This window comes from Megalobrama amblycephala, linkage group LG20 (assembly GCF_018812025.1).
Source record: "Megalobrama amblycephala isolate DHTTF-2021 linkage group LG20, ASM1881202v1, whole genome shotgun sequence".
In the NCBI taxonomy this organism is placed as follows: domain Eukaryota; kingdom Metazoa; phylum Chordata; class Actinopteri; order Cypriniformes; family Xenocyprididae; genus Megalobrama; species Megalobrama amblycephala.
Window position 1 is genome coordinate 28,163,338 of NC_063063.1, and position 20,979 is coordinate 28,184,316.

At 36.3% G+C, this 20,979-nt stretch overlaps 1 protein-coding gene across 2 annotated transcripts in view; it reads left to right on the plus strand.

Annotated features, from left to right (window-relative positions):
- The first annotated feature begins 174 nt into the window (after positions 1 to 174).
- epc1a (enhancer of polycomb homolog 1 (Drosophila) a) overlaps positions 175 to 20,979 on the plus strand; it is a 43,446-nt gene continuing 22,641 nt past the window's right edge. The window contains exon 1 of one of the 2 annotated variants that reach the window (XM_048170019.1): positions 175 to 602. Coding sequence is in view for 1 of the 2 variants with exons in the window: in XM_048170018.1 (XP_048025975.1) it covers positions 3,774 to 3,926 (153 nt within the window). In the remaining variant the exon portion in view is untranslated. Of the gene's footprint in view, positions 603 to 3,515; positions 3,927 to 20,979 lie in introns of those variants that run through there. The other variant, XM_048170018.1, reaches the window with a different exon arrangement.

Here is a 20,979-nt window from a genome sequence, read left to right on the forward strand (position 1 = left end):
ATTACAACACTTAATAAAAGCGATTCATACCTATAAAGTATTATTAATGTTATAAAATTAAAGTTAAACGTTTCTATCTAAATGCTTCTGTCTGTTTAAAGTTTCTCAGTGTAAAGCAGCGTCTCTTCCTGCCCTCCTTCAGTGCTCGACCAACCCCGCTGCTCTCCACAGGTGATCGGTGTCTCTTTCCAACCAATGAAGACGCAAAACTCATTAACCCTTTACTGGACCAACCAGATCTTTCCAGGACCGTGTACTGAGCTGGACTTCATCGTAAAACAAACGTTTGGTCGGTACTTTTGCTAGCAGTCTCGAGTTGAGTTTAATTCAAAGTGAAAGCGCAGTGGATACGCGCGCGATGCGGCCATCGGTGGTTTTTACGCGCGGATTATTATATCATCATCGAGTTTATGAAGACGGATTTTCTGCCGCAATAATTATCCAGATCTCATTCCAAAGAAGATGATTGTAGAGTTGGACATGCGTTTGCTGTGTGTCTTCTTTTCTTTCCACAACTCCCCAATCCCCCTCGTATGGCTTTGGGAATCTGGTCCTGACATGTTTAAGATGAATTGTCACCATCCACCCTAGTGGAAAAACTGGTAAGTTACTCTTTTCAGTGTTATTTTATAGACAACTTTTTTATGATTAGATTGAAGGATTAGGGGATTTTAGCTTCACGTCAGATTATGTTGTTCCTGGTTTGGTCAAGAGCTCTTTAGATGTGAATAAACTGGGATCTAGTGGCCTGTTGTTGTGTATCTTCTGCCCTATTAAATATTCAATCTGTATTAAATATTCAATCTGAACGAAACGCACCACCTTCTGTTTGACCTCATTAAAGTGATTACATTGCTGTTAAAGATGGACCTCTTTAAATAAGGGTTGTTCTTGTGTTGGTGCCAGGTTTTTTTCCCTCTTAGGAGCTCTGGAGTTGAACACAAATGGAAATTGTACTTTTTCCATTGTTAATATGCATAAAATCAAAAGTCAAAATGTGTTTTATACATGTATTCCTACTAAAAACAGCTTAAACCAGCTGGTCGAGCTTATGTTTAGTCAGACCAGCTGGCCATCCAGCTAACCAGGTTCAACTAGTCCAGTTGAACTCTAGTAAACCATTTTAGGATGTTTTTCCTTTCAGCTGGATGTATGTATGTATGTATGTATGTATGTGTGTTTCTTCAGAATTCACTGAGGAAATGTTTGCATTAAATTCCTAAGAAGATTTGCACAAAAAGAGTAGAGTTGCATGCTTTAATTGTGCATTGTTTGCAGATATTTGCATTGTTATTCACAATATATCACTGTTTAATAGACTACGCTGAAACATATGGTCTGGATTATGGTTGAGGCCTCAGCTACCTAGACTGACAAAGCGTCCTGTAGCTATAGTTAAAAACTTCATTATAAATAATATCATAAGGCAGAACCTCTTCAGTGCCTTTTTAGTTGCATTTTTTGCTGTTTTGTTTTAATATAAAAGAAAAAAAATATTGCATTTTATGGATGATGCATTTGTATGCTTCGGATATCACTTAATTTATTTAAAGTATCCTTCTTAAAATCAATCTTACTTATTTAATGTGATAAAATGCCCCACTAAAAGTGGTCATATGTATTCAAAATTAATGTTACAATGAGATTCTGGTTATGGGTTGTACCCTAAATGATCTCTAAATTTCCTGAGTCTCTCATACTTGTGATTTAAAAACTACTGACTTAAGTTTTACAGCCCAAACACTTAGGTTGGCCTTTGAGGGTGATTTTTATGGAAGGTTTTATTGTCTTATTATAGTCTAAATGACAGGGTGGGATTGCTTGAAGCAGCATAAGCATATTGTTTCTGCTTGTTATCTTTCTCAAATCCAGTGAAAAAGACAGTTTGGCCTTTCAAATGACCTGCTTTTCAAACTGCGTCTCAGTTTCAAGTCCTCTTCCTGCTCAGAAGCGCTTTGTTTATAATGTCAATGTCATAGTTCAACAAGCAAATGTTTTGTGTGGTGTGCAAAAATCCTGTAGTTTATAGAGTTCTATATAAAGTGTAAATATAAACCAAAAACTGGCACAGTCATCATGGAGAATACAGTCTATATTTTATTTATAATTGGTTACATTTATTTTAATTAAAATAATTTTTGTTATTATTTACCATGCACAAGATTTTTTTTTTTTAGCAGTTAACAGATGAGCAATGGTAACTTTCAACATGCCCACTTCCAACCTATTTTCACTTCTCTTTTTCTCACTTTCTGACATCTGTACTAGTACCAAGCATTGTTAGTTACTGTTTTCTACATTATATATAATGGTTAATGATTAAAATTGTCATTCTGTGCATGATTTTAAGAGTTCATCTGGCTGTTTAGGCTACAATTGATAATTTAATTATACTGCAAATAAACTATAGTGTGAAATGATAGTCAGAATGTCATTGTATAAAGATGTGCTGACATGGTGGTTTTCATTCAGACTTTTGTAGTTGTCAGGTACTTTAATAAGTTTGCAGCCTTATTTAACTGTTTTTCTGTGAAGGGTGTTCATTACACCACCATGTGGCAGTTTTCTGAAAGCCATTCATGTGTTTATACATTGAAGATGACATGGCTTTAGTCAAAAGCTTAATAAATTGTGCTGTTTTTCCATTTGAGCCATGAAAAGGAGTTAATATAGGCCTAAATTAAACTCATTATTGCGGCATTTTGTTCTTATGTTTGCTGAAGCTATTTTTTTTTTCTTGTAAAGTGTAATCCATTTGTTTAGCTTGTAACAGTTCCTTTGCTTGTCTCCATATTTTGTGTAATTTAATGTGGTGACTGTGTTGTTTTTTGGGAAAGGACAACTTAATAGGCTTTGAATTATCTTTAAGGCTTTTATACCGTGTTTGTTGGCTTGCTAAGGCAGTATGAATTTATAAGTGAAGTCAACTTCATTTTTATTGGTTTAATTTGATTTGACCAAAAGAGGGCGCCGTCTAATAACACAAGAGAATAGAGCTGATTGTAACATAATTAACAAAATGTACTTTTGTGACATTAAGGTACTCTAATAATACAGTTTCAAGCTAAAAGAAAACAAGTCTGTGTTGAATAAATGCAACATTGGCTATTATATATCAGTTTATTTACCAAATGCACAATAATATGGCATGCAGCAGTACTGCTAGCTAAAATTAAGAGCTGAGAGCATGTTCATATTGGCAATAAAACTAAATAAATGTTAATGTAGCCTATTTATACAAATATACCAGTGTTCAAATAGCACATATGTATTCTATAGACTTTATTGTGTTCTGATATCTTGTTTATTTAAAGTTATTGTTTAATATATTTAATAATATAGGAATTTATTAAGTTGAAGCATAAATGTATGACATTGTGTGTTGTTTGGATGGCGAAAATAAAATGCCCCTTAATTAAATAATTGTATACGCATACATATATTTACACCATAGACTGTGATATATACACATATGTTTCGTGACCGCGCTCGCGTGCACGAGCCGTGCGGGAATGTCTGAGTTGCGCGTTCACGGAAGTTTGTGAGGGAGGAGGGAAGAACGCAATCGGCTGAGGAGTTTTTAATGTCCGCCATGTTGTGAATGGCGCACTGAGGCAGCGAGAGAAAACACACACCCGCCTCTGCTTTTCCTCGCTGGATCTCTTCTATTCCATTATTTTTTCTCATTCTCCAACTCCATCCACCCTCCTCCATGAGATCTGTGGCGGTTTTATGGGTGATTGTGAGGGGATCGGATAGATTTATAGAGTAAAATGAGTAAACTGTCGTTCAGGGCGCGGGCGCTGGACGCTCTCAAACCGCTGCCCATCTACCGCTGCGAGGATCTGCCTGACCTGCACGAGTACGCGTCCATCAACCGCGCCGTGCCGCAGATGCCCACAGGCATGGAGAAGGACGAGGAATCGGTACGATTTTAACCATGCAACTTCCGATTTTGTGCGATACAAATTTGTTTTTATCTGTCAGTCTGCGCAGGTTTGGATGCAACAAAATGGCCGACTGTGTGTGAAGCATTTTACACGGTGTTTTGGAGCCATTGTGCGGTTTGCATCGAATTTAACGTCTGGTATATACAGTTGGATTCATTTAATGGCTACTAGAGGATGTGAAAGTAGGGTTGTGTCAATCCGTTCGGACCCGTAGTCGTGCAGAAAAACACAAAAGGAGTCATGTGACCGTGGAGGTACCGACATTTTGTTGGATTTTTTTTACTGTAGTGGCGACAAACGGCAGCCAGAGGGCGGGAATTCCCGCTCTCATGGGAAACCTGGAAATATCAGCGAATTTGAAAGCGATAATTTGGCCAAAAATGTCAATTCTGTAATTTACTCACCTTCATGTTGTTGTTGTTGTTGTTGTTCCAATTGTATGTGTATTTCTGTCTTCTGTGGTAACCACAGACGGTGAATGAGTCCCCATTCACTTCCATGGTTTTTTGTCCCATACAATGAAAGTGAATGGTGACTGAGGCTGTCATGTTGCCTAACTTCTCTTCTTGTGTTATTCTTCAAAAAGTTAGACAGAGTTTGAACAACATAAGGCTAAGTAAATAACAGAATTTACTTTCTGAGTAAATTATCTATTTAATATTTGTCTCTTTTTCCATGCCTGGTAAAAGCCATGGGTGTTGAAAACCATCTAGTGATGCTTTTGAAAATGTTTTGATCACCTATAAATTGCTCTTTGTGAATGCCATGTCTATACAGTTTTTTTTTTGTTTGTTTTTTTCAATGCATGTAATCATGAATGAATGTCTAAAGGTGTGGGAACCCTGGAGAGTGAGGCTGAGCTGAAGGCCCCTTAATGAGATGCTTTCCATTCTTATTAGGGCCCCAGGGCCACCAGCATCAATGACAACATTTACATGCACACAAAATATTCAGATCTTATTTAGAATTTGGTCTTTGCAATTATGTAAACACATTAACATGGATTGCTTTAATGAGAATAAGCCAAAATTCTTGTTTCTTGATATCAAAATAAGATGGCACATTCATATATTAATCTGAATATCTTGCATTTTACAAACTTTAAAAAATAAACATTATGGCCTACATTTTCAATTCATTGCATTCTTTTGTCATACTATAATGAAAATTAATGAGATAATTTAATTACTGAGTGAGCATCTTTAGTATTTCCAGAAGAGAATGCTTCTGGTTTTCTGATTTTTGCTCTGGTTGCATGTGCGCATCTTTTATTAGAATTAATATCAGAAAATTGTTTGCATGTAAACGTGGTCAATGACAGCAGCATGTCAAGTGTCTCTTGTACTCTTGATGAAAGAGTGGTTGTTTACTGTTTGAGGCTGTTTGGTTGGTAGAAGAGGCTTTTCTTGTTTAATTTGTATGTGCTGTTTGAAGAATTAAATTGATGCAAGGTTTTTTTTTAATTTTTTTTTTTTAATAGAAATACAAAGCATGCCTGAGGCCCTTGTGAAAGATGAAGCGTGCATGCATGGGGCCCGTGTTCAAGTTTCAAGGGTGTCAAGAGCTCAAATTGATAAAAGCCTAAATTAAATCTGTTCATCATATAAAGTGATCGTGTCTCTTTAGAAAATTTGGATTAAACCACTAAATTCATATGGATTAGTTTTAACGATCTCTTAATGAACATTTTGAAGTGTCAGTATTAGTTTTGTAGCTGTCAATGGAGGGACGGAAATCTCAGATTTCATTAAAATATCTTAAAGGATTAGTCCAACTTTTAAATAAACTTTTCCTGATAAATTTACTCACCCCCATGTCATCCAAGATATTCATGTCTTTCTTTCGTCAGTCGAAAAGAAATGAAGGTTTTTGAGGAAAACATTCCAGGATTTTTCTCCATATAGTGGATTTCAATGGCTACCAACAGGTTGAAGGTCCAAATTGCAGTTTCAGTGCAGCTTCAAAGGGCTTTAAACGATACCAGATGAGGAATAAGGGTCTTATCTAGCGAAACGATTGGTCATTTTCGAAAAAAATACAACCGGTTATGTTTTATAAACACAAAATATCACCTTGAACGTACTTCCCGTTTCTGCATTCTTCAAAACGCTTACGCTGAATGTCCTATGCCGTTCCTATTCTACTTATGGAAAAAAACGAAATTGGCGCCACGTTTGTTCTGTTTTGGACCTTCAACCTGTTTGGTAGCCTGTTGAAATCCACTATAAGTCCTGTAATGTTGTCCTCAAAAACCTTAATTTCTTTTCGACTGATGAAAGAAAGACATGAACATCTTGGATGACAATGGGGGTGAGTAAATTATCAGGAAAAAGTTTATTTAAAAGTGGCCTAATCCTTTAAGTTTTGTTTAGAAGATGAAATGAACGATTTAGGGGTTGAGTAAATGATGACAATTTTCATTTTTGTGTAAACTAACCCTTTAAGTGTGACAAAGTTTCTGCCTAAATACCAGTTACTACTGGTATTGCTCTTTGAAACCCGTTTGGGTTTTCAGGCCCCCAAAAAACGTTGTTGTCGTGTAAATGAACGGTCAAAACGCATAGAAATGTTTTCAGTTGAAAACAGTGTTGTGTAAACGGCGCCTTTAGTTTGTAGTGTGCATTTTCTCTACGTGTCAACTTATAGCTTTAATACTGGTGGTCTGGGTGACCTCTGGCACTGATCTTCATCAAGCCCCTATGATTCTTGGAAAAACAATTGAAAGCCAGTTTGGATTTGTTTCTGTGTATCATTTGTGGTTTTTTGTTGGTGGATGCTTGTGGGCTTTCTTATTACTGCGGGGGATATTTCATTTCAGTTAATGTATCTTAGTCATTTTTAGCCTTCAAATCTTGTGACAAACAGACAAATTTCTCTGACAGCAATTGACTGTAGGACGAGACTAACTGGTTAAAGCTCTGATATACGGTTGGTTTGTAATGTGTGGTGGAGTGGGTTTCTCTTCGCCGGTTAAATGTTTTGTCATCCATAAAGGCTGGATTAAACTAATTTTCTGTCTGTTTAATTCTCTTAGCTGTTATGTCAGGGGTCACAAGTTTGTACAATTCCCCAAAGATGTTTTTCAAGCACTGACACAAGCTTTGTCAGAATATATTGCATGCTGTCACATTTTATTTTTGTCATTTTAATGCCGAACAACCATTTTAGTGGATTTACTGTGAATGCTGGGAGGTGATATTAAGTGCATGAACTTCCTTTCTGAACAGCGTGGGAACTCTGTGACCATAAATAACTCTGTAATTGTGCTTTTATTAGCGTGTGCTCTTGAGCGTATGCTGCATTTTCAAAGGTTACTAAGTAAGTAGCTTCCAATAGTTGGGTTCCCTTTAAACCTATAGAAGCATTCTATACAGCAGTCCAAGTACAAAATATATTTTAAATGAACATTATTATCCCACTGTTGATGAACAGAATCCAGTAATGGCACCTAGGGGTGGGCGATATGGCAAAAAAAAATTTTTCAGGCAGGTATGCAAATTACAAATCAAAGGAACAAATACAGTATAAGATACAAACGAGGCTAAATACAGTGCATTAATATTTTCAGCTACATTAGCTATTTACTGTAACAGTAGCATTCATGTAAGAAATTGAATAAACAAATGTAAAAATAATACACTACATAGACTGTATGAATTAAGTTTGCACTGATTCTTATTAAAACTACTGAAGTTATTCAGTTAAAGGGGTACTTCACCCCTGGAAAGATGAATGTGTATTTAAAATTTCTTCATTTATGTAGTAGAAATGTGAAATTATTTTTGAATTTGGAGCTTTCTAGACTGAGAAAAGGCAGAAAATGTATTTTTGACTAATGTGGATGAAAGACAACAACTCCCAGAATGCACTTGTTTCGCTGCCCTTGCGAGGCCACGCCCAAACCACGCCTATCGGTTACAATCGTGAGTTAGTTCATACATTTACAGCGAAATGGTGCTAAATTGACACACGGCCTAAGGCTGAAACAAATTCCTGCAAAATCATTTACAAGTAAACAGTGACATGGATATTCCGTATCATAGCAACAAAGCGTCTCAACAGAAAAAAAACGCTGCGCTGCAGAAGCGCTCTCACGGCTCACAGCGCGCTCACAGACGGACGTTTTAAGCAGAGCGCCTATAGCGTTTTCAGCTGGCTAAAAACGCTCTGGTGGACACACGGCCTAAGCGTATTCGCCTAGAGGTAAGACTCGCTGATACTAGACTCTTATTTCTGATAACACAGTAGCCTATATGTAGTGTTGTAGGTAGCAGTGAAACTGCAAACTTAGCAAAGTAACGTTAGATAGACAATTACATATAAGTTGCATATAAGTTGACTGTTATCAAAGTAAAGCCACTGTTCTGTAAAACTGAGTTAGTCTATTTATCTATTTATGCTAACTTACCACAAAAGCCTGTTGCTGTATTGGTTGAGATGACTGCAGAGACCGATAAATTTGCGAGATGAACCACTGATGTAGTGCAGACTATAACAAAATAATGTTACTGTAAGCTTAAAAATATAACTGTGACACCCACTTTTGATAAAATCTTTGATCTATGTCCGTGAGTAACCTCAAACCTATGCCTCAAACGCGCATATGTTATGGGCGTGGCGAAAAAATGCCGAACTACTTGCTATTACTGGCTGTAGTTTTAAGCCTCTGGCCAAAAAAGCCTCCGATGACGCAAAATGACGATTTTTGCGTCATCGGAGGCTTTTTTACAGAATAAAAATGCATAAATCTCTCATCTCGGGCTGATATGAAGGGGAAAGCACGGTAATTCGAAAATACTGGTGGTATTCTACTAATACAAAGCTTAATGCTAAATCCTGAAGTAACCCTTTAAGAGCAGTGATTTTTGATCAGTGAGTTTATTAGGCGGCTGTCACTTTAAGACCGAATGCATGGATCTAATAAAATTACACATCCCAATTGTAACATTCACTTAAGATTAGGGCTGTCAAACGATTAATCACGATTAATCGCATACAAAATAAAAGTTTGAGTTAGAGGTCGACCGATATATCGGTCGGCCGATATTTGTCTTTTTTTAATATATCGGCATTGGCCGATATCCGTGTTTAGTAGCGCCGATTTAAAGCCAGGCACGTCCACGGGCAGCCCTGTGTTATTTTTCACAGCGCATCACCGCATAACTGACGTGCTGTGAGGATAATAAAAGACTATCAGCTCCTCCTTTGAAAATGTTTTAAACATTTTAAAACAAGCTGTTTAATACTATTCTTCTCATTTGTTTCACTATATGTACGGGCCACAAGATAAATAATGGAATAAATTAAGACAGGCTACCGTTATCAGCATGTTATGTTGAAATTCGTCTCTGAGGGAAAATGCTCCGTTACTGCAGCGTCAGGCAGCTCCGTCACTTTTACTTTCACTTTGAATACTGACCGAGGTTTATCTTTTACCGGCATAACTCTTCCGCCAAGTTTGCACGTTGCTTCTTGTGTGATATCCATTGGCTCCCCTTCTTGGTTGAAACTTTCGGCTCGCGGGGGGCCGTGCGGATTTGCGCTACGCCACTGGGCATGAAGTGTATGACATTTGTTCGGAAGCATGGTTTGATGCAGACAATAGCCGGGTTTCCATCCAATTTTGCATTAATGAAAATTCAGCTCAAGAATATGCGCATCTGCGTGTTTCCATCAACTGTGTAATAAAAATGGACATCAGACTAATAAAGTGATATGTTCTGACCAATGACACATATATATATATATATGCCGCACAATTATCCTCACTAAACCTGTCTAACGTTAACCGTCAAGAATGTCAGAAATCAGTAAGAGTTTAGAACTGTTCATGCATACAAGGCTGTGCAACATGACAACGTTTTTAATTGATTTTTATTTCTAAAGTTATATTTATTTTATTTAAATGTTTATTTAAGTTTACATTTATGTTCCAACAAAATTCTGCTTGATAAATGCTCTAAAAATTATGTAAATGATTGACAGATTTTGTTTATATTAGCCTACCTGTTTTATATATTTAATACTTGGTCAGTTTATTGATTTGTTTGGTTAACTTTGGATAAATATTTTATTTTAATACAGTGCAGTGCACAAAAAGATTAAGATTCGAGAGATGGTTCAAGTCAGTGTTCAATAAATAATGTTAAGTTTAGAAATGTTGTGCATCCACTTATTATTAGTGTGACATTTTAGCATGCAAATGAAGGGGAAAACTTCAAGATATCGGCCCTAAAAATCGGCAGCACATATCGGCTGACCCTGACCTCTAAAAATCGGCATCGGCATCGGCTATAGAAAAACCCATATCGGTCGATCTCTAGTTTGAGTTTGCCTAATATATGTGGGTGTACTGTGTGTAAATATTACATATATATAAATACAAACACATCCATGTATATATTTGAGAAATATTTACAAGTATATGTATTTATATTTTTATATAATTTACATATAAATACATTTTTTGTACGTAAATAACATATTTCTCAAATATATACATCGATTTGTGTATTTATATATACATATTAATTACACACATTACTCACACATATATTGTACAAATTCAAACTTTTATTTTGTATGCGATTAATCGTTTGACAGCCCTACTTAAGATATAAACTTGGGATGTTGACGATTAATTGGTCGATTAATTGTCGATAATACATTTAAGTGCCAGTGATCAGCTTCAGCGCATGCAGCTCCAACAGCATTGCACAACTAATAATGATTATGATTGGGACTGTCATATTCTATAACATAATAAAGACAACAATATTGTAATAAAACATTGTGAATTATTTGGGTTTAACTTAGTTGCTGTTTAGTTGTTTCATCACGTTATTCCAGGAAGAGCGTGTCCACAACATGACTCACATTCTGAATAGCACGTAACTTAGTTCATGTTGTACATTCGTGTCATTTTGTGCAGATAAAATTTGTAATATTATGTTCTTGTATATATCTGATTAGTCTCAAATAGGATGCATTTCTTTAAGTTAAATAATGCACTAGCAAAGTGCTCCAGTTTACCGGTATTCGTTCAGCGCGCGGCTTGCGCGGCTCAAACTAGTGATCGACCGATATATCTGTTTACCGATATTTTTCCCGATATTTAAGCATTTTTCCATAATCGGGTATCGGTTTTGTAATATCGGATTCGCCGATTTACGGCGCCATCTTGTGGCCGTTTTGAGATTTCCGCCATTGCAGCCCGGGCGTCTGAGGAGATCAGTCAACAACAACTCAGTGCACAGGTAAAGTATATGTTCTACTTGGTTTGCTTTAATTAATCAACTTTATTTAACATAACAGACATGCACAAATGAGATCTGAGACATAAATTCCTGATATAGTTAATTTATGCAGCTTGTTTCTAAACAATTGAGACGAACTCATTGAGTCACGTAGTGTAATTCGTCATGTCCTGCCCCAATAAAGACGTAACTTTACATGAATTAAAACAGACATGAATGAGTGCATGTTGAAAATAAAAGCGCTGAATTTAATTATCTGTTGTATTTGCTCACCATTAGTCTAGAAGAAAAAGTTCGTTCATATTGCTTAGCAAGTGACGGATGATCAGGAGGCTTAAGCACGACCACTGTACTGAATGAAACTTTTGACAAGATTATCTTGTTTAAACACCCTAGATTATATTATCATTTACTACATAACAATTATTTCGCTAATACACATATAAATATAGCCTACCGCTTTGTGGAAATTAATTATTTATTATCTCCATGCGCGATCGCGGTTGATTAAGTTATAGTCAAACAGCACTTTGTCAGTTGGCATCCACCAATATGTTATAATCATTTTTGTGCTTTATTTTTTTACCTCAAAGCTTTTATTTTAAAACAAAGACACTTAGTAACAGTGCACTTAAATTTTTTGGACTCAGACCCCTCTATTTATTTGTGTATAAATATAAAAGGGTTTTTTTTGTATGCAAGGAGGGAGTGATTGTTATAAATAAAATGGTTTGTTCAGCTCATTTGTGTTGTAGTAATTGTCAAAAACAGAAGTATAACAGTAAATAAATATCGGTTCTGCATATCGGTTATCAGGTACATAAACATGCAAATAATCGGTATCGGTTATAAAAAATCAATATCGGTCGATCACTAGCTCAAACAGCAGTGCATGACTGATAACTATGATTGGGACTGTCATATTACATAACATTAATGAGAACACTATTTTAATAAATCTCTTGTGAATTAATTCGGTCTAGTTACTTTTAAGCGTGATGTTCCAGGAAGAGCGCGTTCACAACAGGAGTAGGCTACACATTCTGACAAGCATGCATTTGAGGCAGCATTGTTGACGCATTGCATTAGTCGTTATATTTATTAAATAAGTACTTCAATAAATGATCGATCATGGGAATTTGTGTAAATTGACATCCCTAATATAAATGACTGTTTATGTAAACCTTGTGTGTATTTGACAGTTTAAGCGCAATAAGATGCAAAAGAGAACTTAGTTCAGTTCTCACTCTCTGTTTGATAGGCTTTTAGTGTGCGATCGCTTGGTGTACGTGCTCAGAAAACAGCTTACCGAATAAAAAGTTTAACTGCTATGGCTTTAAAGACAGTCAAAATGGCATTTATTGTTTGAATTTTGTGATAAAATGGAAAGAATTTGAAAGATGACACTTAGGGATGCTCCGATCGATCGGCCCGAGATCGGTATCGGCCGATAATCATATTTTATGACTCGATCGGTACTCACTAACTTGGCCGATCTCACGAACCGATCGCAATTTGATGACGTCAGCGCGTGAGTGTGAGGACGCGCGGGAACATAGCGCTGCAGTCATGTCGTCACCTGTGTGGAATTTCTATGACGTTGCGAGAAACAATGAAAAATTCGCGATTTGCCGTGTATGTTCTAAAGAAATCTCTCGTGGAGGAGTATTGTCCAAAACGTTCAATACGACGAACCTGATTCGGCACCTGAGAACAAGCCACCGCGAGACTTATGCTGAATATGAAAAACTGGCAACTGCAAAAAAGGCAACGGTAACAACTAGTAATACGACTCTCACTCAGCCATCCATTACAGACATTCTGAAAAAACATGAACTTTACACACCAGACAGCAAGAAAGACTGCTTCATTTTGTTTGTTTGTTTTTTTCTGTGCAGAAACACCATTTTAAAGGCATATTAAAATATTCACTGTATAATGAATAATTGTTGTGATTTAGTGCCCTGTTAAAACTATAGTTGCATTACATACATTACCATAAAAATGGAACAAAAATATAATAAAGGCAACATCTATAGTATTTTTTTTATCTGAAAAAAAGGTGATCAAAGAGCTTACAAATCAGTGAAGCATTGAAATCGGTACTCGGTATCGGCTGATCACCATGACAAGAAATCGGTACTCGGTATCGGCTGCCAAAATCCTGATCGGAGCATCCCTAATGACACTGTTTCTTATCAAAAGTGGTTAGGCTACAATGCATTTGGCTTGGGAGCCCCCTTTTGGATTGGAGTGTGGATCGCCTGTGATTGACTGTATTCTTCGTCTGACTATATGCTTCGTCTGACTATATGCGCTGTATGTGACATTTCGGGAGGATTACATGTACTGTTACACCCCTAGTTCACAATCTACAATCAATATATCGCACAACCCTAAAGAAAGAAGTTTATTTTTAGACTGTCTCTTTGCAGATAGCTGTCATTTTGTCTTTTGGGTTATAGGAGAGAAGGAAAGGCTTCATTTTGTCACCTGAAACCTCAGTGAAAGCCACAAATTCCTCCCGCTTTGTCAACAAACATTTGTTAATTAAACGTCTGCATGCTGATACTGGATATTGCAGCTGGTGTAGCTGGTTTTCTTCTAAATCTTAACTCATGTAACCCTTGAACACAGTCAGTTCTACTTCATTTTAACTAGTGGGTGTAACTTTGCTTTCCATTTATTAATTAAAGCACACTTTAAGTACTCCCATACCATAGCAAAAACTACTATCCTAACTAATAACGTTAAAATGTTAATAACGGCGAATGAACACTAATTACAAGCATAGATGATTACAATATAGCCTAGCAAAGTTACAAATAAAGTAAATAAACTGTAGTATTCATTTCAGGTACTGAAATGTAATAAATGTAAAATAACACTGTTCACTATATAAATTTAATATAGATTAATCTTTGTTAAAGCTGTGTTTTGTAGTTTAACATTAATGACATGGCTAACAGCAAGTATTTATAGGCTAGTGTCACTTTAAGACTGAATGCACAGATGCAAAATAATGATACACATCCTCCTTTTGTTCTCTTGAGACACAGCCGATGTGGCCGACTATATTTACGAGAATACTTGCTGAGACTGGTATTTTGACCTAATTTTGTGTGTGTCCATCAAAGTGCACGTAGACACGAAATAAGAATCAATTCTGAGTTTTTTGTGCGGGCTGCGTGCACAGACAACTGCACGCGAGTAGGCCTACCGAATTAAATTTTCTTTTGCCTCTTCTAGCGCTGGAATGGTTTAAAATCTGTTGAATGTGTAAACTAGCAAATGTGCAAATTATAAACTTTCAGTCTATGGTGGTCAAACTTGAAATGAATCCGTGAATCACATGCGTGCCGAACTGTGGGGCCTGGTTTGTACAGATCGCATATCATCAATGATCCGTTTAACCCCTAGTTTTAACGTTTTTTTTTTTTTTTTCTTCTTCTCCTGCAAATATGTCTCAACTGCGCATTGTATATCATGTCATTGTGCCATCAGGATTTTGAGCAACAAATTGTCAGTAATAACTATGATGGTACATTGACAGTTATTGTTGTATTAAATGTAATTTTTCTGTGATATCAGCACCAATCAGAATTGAATTAGAGTTAGCAATGAGTCGAGCTTGAACGAACATTTGTGAAAGCGTCATTTTGGTGCGTATATGCGTTGAGTTGGTGTCCAAAAGAGCTACTTTTGTGCAGTCCTCTTTGTTTACAAGATGCTGGTTACATGTTTATTTTACGTAACAAATGATTTTTTATTCACATTTATTTGTCTTTATATGTCACAGTTCGTTGCCAATCATAATGCTTCATTTTCAGTATTGTTTAGACTGTTAGTAGCCCATGTAGGGCCTTGAATTCTTGGCAGATGTGGTTGGTAAATACCGTCAATCCAGCAAGCCGGTTTTCCCAGACATGGTACTTTCCTTCTCCCAGCGACATTTTGAAGTGTCATCTAGGCTAGAGGTCATGGCAGAATTCCAGACAAAGTTTGACCTGCTTTTTTCCGTCTAGTTCCCAGACGTAATGCCAGGACTTTTTATAAATGACTCGGCATGTTCTGTAAGATCAGCATTGCTGCTTCAAATAGCCGTGGGAGTATTTGCCGAGAAGGAAAGAGAAGTGTCTAATGCAGCTGAAGTGGTGATGCGTCCTTTAATGTTGTGTGTAAATGAAGCTTTCACCTCTGGCCTGAAGGGATTTTCCTTGAAGGACAACAGACTATTACTTTGATTATTTCTTTTGATTGGATGATTAATTTTAATTCCGGTACTTTGTTGTGTCCCGAATCTTAGAATGAACTTCTGTAAAGGTTATTAATGTTTTGCTGTGAGGCTTAATGATTTGCTTCAAGAAACAATTTGTTATTGGGGGGGATTCTTTGTTTATTTGAATCACAGCATGGGTTTAAACTTTTATTTTGAAATTGCAGTGAACAGTTTGTTTTGAAACATATTGATGTATTCTCTTGTGTTGGCGTAGGTTTATAAATGATTTATCTTAAGAGTCTGATGAAATAGCGCACATTGCGTTCCCAGATGAATGTTATAAGCAACCCAGAGATGGAGTTTGAGATGCGCTCCACACATGTAAATGATAACAGTTCATGTGGAGGAGCATTTACTTTGAATGGAGCCACTCTGAGACGCACGTAACCTGCACGCATGTAAATAAAGTGTACATATTTAAACCCGTAGGGCATATATTTATTTAATTGAATTCATAATAGCATCATGCTATAGTATGGCTTTGTAATGGTTTTAATACATTGTGCAGCTATAGTTAATGGTATAATAATGTGATTTAATGGATTCTTGTGCATGGAATGCACCACTTCCAGTATTTTGCTGGTTCCTCGACACGGGTAAATTGCAATCGAGGTTTTTTTTTTTTTTTTTTTTTTTGTTTGTTTTTTTTTGAGTACTCAAATTTAATCTAAGAATCATGACAGCCCTAAATATGTCTATAGGCGCTTTTGCACCGAATACTTGTAGTTATAAGAACTAGCCACTAGGATAGTTCCCCGAGAGCTAATTTCTCCCCTGGGCCATGTTCCTGATTGTATTCGCACCGGGAATAGGAACATAGAAGTGGCAGACATCGACATCTTTAAGCGTGGCATTTGCAAACGCTAAAAACCAGTGGATGGAGAATGCCGTGATCGGAGCTGTGTTTGTTGTGTGCCGTGGGTTTCGTGATAACTGAGATGGAATGTAAATGCATAATTTATGTGACTGAAAGAACAAAAAGTTGGGCTAAGAGACAATCTCCTATGACAACTTTCAGTATTACAAATCATTGAGGCTGAGAAAAGAACACAACCCTGCAGACAACAGTAAATGCTGTTATCGCTGTTTTCCATGTTCGTGTAGTAAATGTTTACATGGCTTTTTTAAAAATACCGGGTGCCGGTGTTTGACATGCGTTTGATCTAGAGTTGTCGAAAGTACCGACTTTACCGAATTTAAAAAATGTGATATTTACTAACAGAAATCACAAAGTGCTGCTGTTAGAAACTCAGCTTAGCATACCGTTATGTATTATCGTTATCTTTTATGTTTCTGCAATGTCTGTTGCGGATCGTTTTCTCACCCGAGCATGTGGATATTATTGTTTTTCTCAACATAAACATGTGAAACAATATGAAAACGATAACCATACCATATAATGTTACCTACTCGCGTGTATTATGAACGTTTTGTACGATAACTGGCGCTGTCTGCTTTATAAGCGTTTTTCCCGTTCGTGCTGGTTGAGCTTAAATGTTTTTGTTCTTTATATATAGTATATATATTTTTTTTGTTTGCACATTGTTTAATGCTTTGAACTAAAAGAAAAGCTTAAGATATAACGTAAGCTTGTTGTGCATATTGCCTAATCGTAAGCTTGTTCAGAAATGGTTACAAAATCTTGATGAATTAAAAAAAAAATAACGTCCTTCTCGTTTAACCTCATTTAAATAAACGAATATTCGAATATTCGTTTTTTACGAGCCCAAATATTCGAATACAATATTTTGGAAAAATGCCCATCCCTACTTAACGTACGTAAACACCTCTGATTGGCCATTGTGTTGACATGCTCATCGGCTATGTCTGTGATTGGCTACAGTGATCAACATATGGCTGCGTTTGAAAGAACACAGAAGTGTTTGAATTTGAAAGCGGGTGTCTATCTATGGACTGGTCCGCAATAGACGCCTAATTTCAAACGCTGCCGTGTGTATCTGTGTAAGCGCTTGGTGAAGAGCTTTGTTGATTATTTACAATGTTTTTACAGCGTTGATCATTGAAGCCAATCGCAGACATATTTACTTTTTTAGTTTGAAATTAAAATATTTCCTAATATTGCGACATGAAATTGTTCCTTTATAACCAACTCCATCTTTGCTCGCAAAATGGACACCAATTCACATTTTTGCACGTGTCATTTCCTGCGAGAATAAAAGTAGCCAAGTAAATAATTGTGTAAATAAACAAGTAAACTAATGATCAAATAAATGAATAAATGTAAGTTGTAGTGTAGTACATCACTTTGGACAATGTCACATTGGTAATTAGATGCTCCAGTTGATCCTGGGTCAGCCAGGCCAACAGGAGGTCACCATGAATGATGATTTGATGATCCTGGTTTTGTGGATTTTGGCTTCATGCTGACATGACTTTAGATTGACGTAATTGTGTTAAGACTGGGCGTTTGTATACCATGCAATGGTAGCAGTGTGTCAGTAGAGAGGTTCTGCTCTACAGCGAGTTAATATCACAATATATCCACTATGTGGTTTAAAAAAAATCAGCAGTGCTTCCCACACATAGACTTTACTTGGGCGGGCTGCCCATGTATAATAACGGCCGCCCAAGTATATTTGGAGACACATTTTTGCTTTTATTATTTTTTTTATCCTCTTATACTTTTATATCTGCGCAAGATAATGAAACCATCCGCAATCTAATAACTAGTCGTTTCGTACCTGCTCATTATGTGTGCATCAGAACTGTTTACTCCCGCTAGCATTCCCACGGGCGCTGCATGTTGCAAAGTCACAAGGCGGTGCTTCAAAGTGCAGACTGCTTCAAAGTGATTCTCAATCAATGAAAAGCGCAGATTTATGCCAAGCGATTGCTAATGAACTCAAGTTGATGAATTATTACAATGTCTACTTTATGGCCTTTATATAAAATGTTTTAGACAATTGTAAGAATCTGAAGGATCAGCCTGCAATAGTACATACATTTCAAAATAAGAGTACCAGTGTATTTCGGGCTTGTTTATAATTAAATGTCACACGCTAAGTTTTTTCTTTTTCTTTCGGGCATTATTGGTATTTTGGTTACACAATAAATTGTGTTTAATTTGATTTTCATTTAATTCATAGTAAATTATTGTAGTCTCCCCCACAGGAAGAAAAGACTAAGATAATTATTTGACACATATATTATTCATTTTATAAATTTTACTAGTAAAATCTGTGTCCCATTCACTGAGAGAGACACTATATGACAGCAAGGAGAACATAGGAAAAGGTGAACCATTTAAATGCTGTAATTTTGCATAATTTACAATGCATAATAATGCATAATATTAGTATGTAATTAAATGTAATATGCTATGTAATTAAAATTAATTTCAATAAATAAAAATACTGTTAAATCACACATTATTTGTTTGTCACATGTAGTAGATGATTTTTGTGCCGTGGGTAATAGAAGGATTTTTCGCCCGGCTACCACCGCAAGTAATATTTCAAACCTGTGGGAAGCATTGATCAGACTGAGACTTCTAGTTTAGAAAGCTTTATTGCAATTAAACTGAAATGCACAGGATTTAACAATGACTTTAGACATGTAATTTATAAAGTATTACCGTTTTCTTACATAATGTGAATGTTAACCTTCAGTCATTCAATAAATGAGAGAGTTATATTTTTTTTTTGTCAGCTTAACCACTTTGACATAAAATACTTAATTGAAATACCCCCTGAAACAGACTATAAAATATGGTCATCTGGATTCACAATTCAGGATTTGGTCACAAAAGATCTTGGTTATAAACACTTGGAGATTGTTTTTAGAGTCTTTCAGAGTTTTTATATGAGCATTTTGTTCTCTCTCCCCTCATCTGTTTGTAATTATGATCCTCTAAGGTCAGTGATGGGGTCACCCTCGGCGGGGGAGAATTTGCAATCCGAAGGTTATTCAGAGGACTGTGCCAAAGGAAGTCTGGCTTTTGTCTGCTGATAATTGCCTCCTTTCGAGAGACCTTTCAATGAGGGCTCGCAGCTGAGTCATTTAAGGTGTGTGTGTGTGTGTGTGTGTGTGTGAGAGAGAGAGAGAGAGAGAGAGAGAGAGAGAGAGAGAGAGAGTTGTGACTCTAATGAACTATTGAAAGCTAGTTTTCAAAGGATGGCTGGCAGGAACACCATGTTGATACTTTTAAGTAAATAGACATGTTTTCTTACTGCTGTTATGTCACCAAGTTTGTTTGAGCTCCTCTGGTGAAATGCTTCTAGGCTATCATGCGTAATGTTGGGTTCATTATTATTTCCTTATGCCAAGTGTAATCATTTCAGATGAGCTCCTGGGGTGCATGACGTCAGGTGAACTGGCCGAATGATTTGGACTTTTTGAGTTCAATTACAATTTGTGTTTTCAGGCTTTTCATTCCCCAACATGATGTATTTTTGGAGTCTGCGCTCTACAGTTGTTTAGGTTTATTTTATGTTTTATGCAGCCTGTTTATGTGGCCTACCAGTTGAGGTTATTGCATTAAAATGGTTTTGGCATTTTCTCTGAAACCACAGCTCATCTCTTTTGTGGTCTGATCTATATTACAGATTCACAAGGGAGGTAAAGAAAATCACAGAATTGTTGCATAACTGTAATGTGGATTAGTTTTGTTGAAATGATCAGGGGCCGTATTCACAAAACATTTTATCTTGCCTCTAAGAGTTCTCCTAAATAGCAGTAAAAGTTCTTAGCTAAGAGTTTCCTCTTTTTTTTTTTTTTTTTTTTTTTTTTAGGGGTGTATTCTTCCGGAAAAATCCGGAAATCCGGCTTTTCCGACCTGAAAATGATGCTCTAGTAAATTATATATACAGTTTTTTTTAGGTTTATTTTATGTTTTATGCAGCCTGCGCACACACCCAACCGCGTTTATGTGGCCTACTAGTGAGTTTTTTATTTGAGGAGGTTTAAAAAAAAAAACAGTTGAGGTTATTGCTGTTATATAGTTTATATTAAAATGGTTTTGGCATTTTCTCAGAGTGTTAGGATGATTGAAACCACAGCTCATCTCTTTTGTGGTCTGATCTATATTACAGATTCACAAGGGATATCTCTCAATAGGTAAAGAAAAGCACAGAATTGTTGCATAACTGTAATGTGGATTAGTTTTATTGAAATGATCAGGGGACTATTTTTATTAACTAACCGTATTCACATTGTTAGTTGAAAACATTTTATCTTGCCTCTAAGAGTTCTCCTAAATTGCAGTAAAAGTTCTTAACTAAGAGTTTCAGAAAGTAGAACTCTTATTACAAGATGATTAGATAAAACTATACACCTCACATTTTTTCTAGTCGTGTAGCTGTCTCATCTTGAACTCAAGAGTCCCGTCTCAAACTTTTACTAATAGTTTAAGGAATAGACTGAAGTCTTAAGTTATTTTACATAACTTTATCATTAAAAAAACTACAAAAGCAAAGCCCTCCATAAGCCCCTCCCCATAACAAAGCCCCGCCCCCAGTAAGGCCTTATAGTTTCC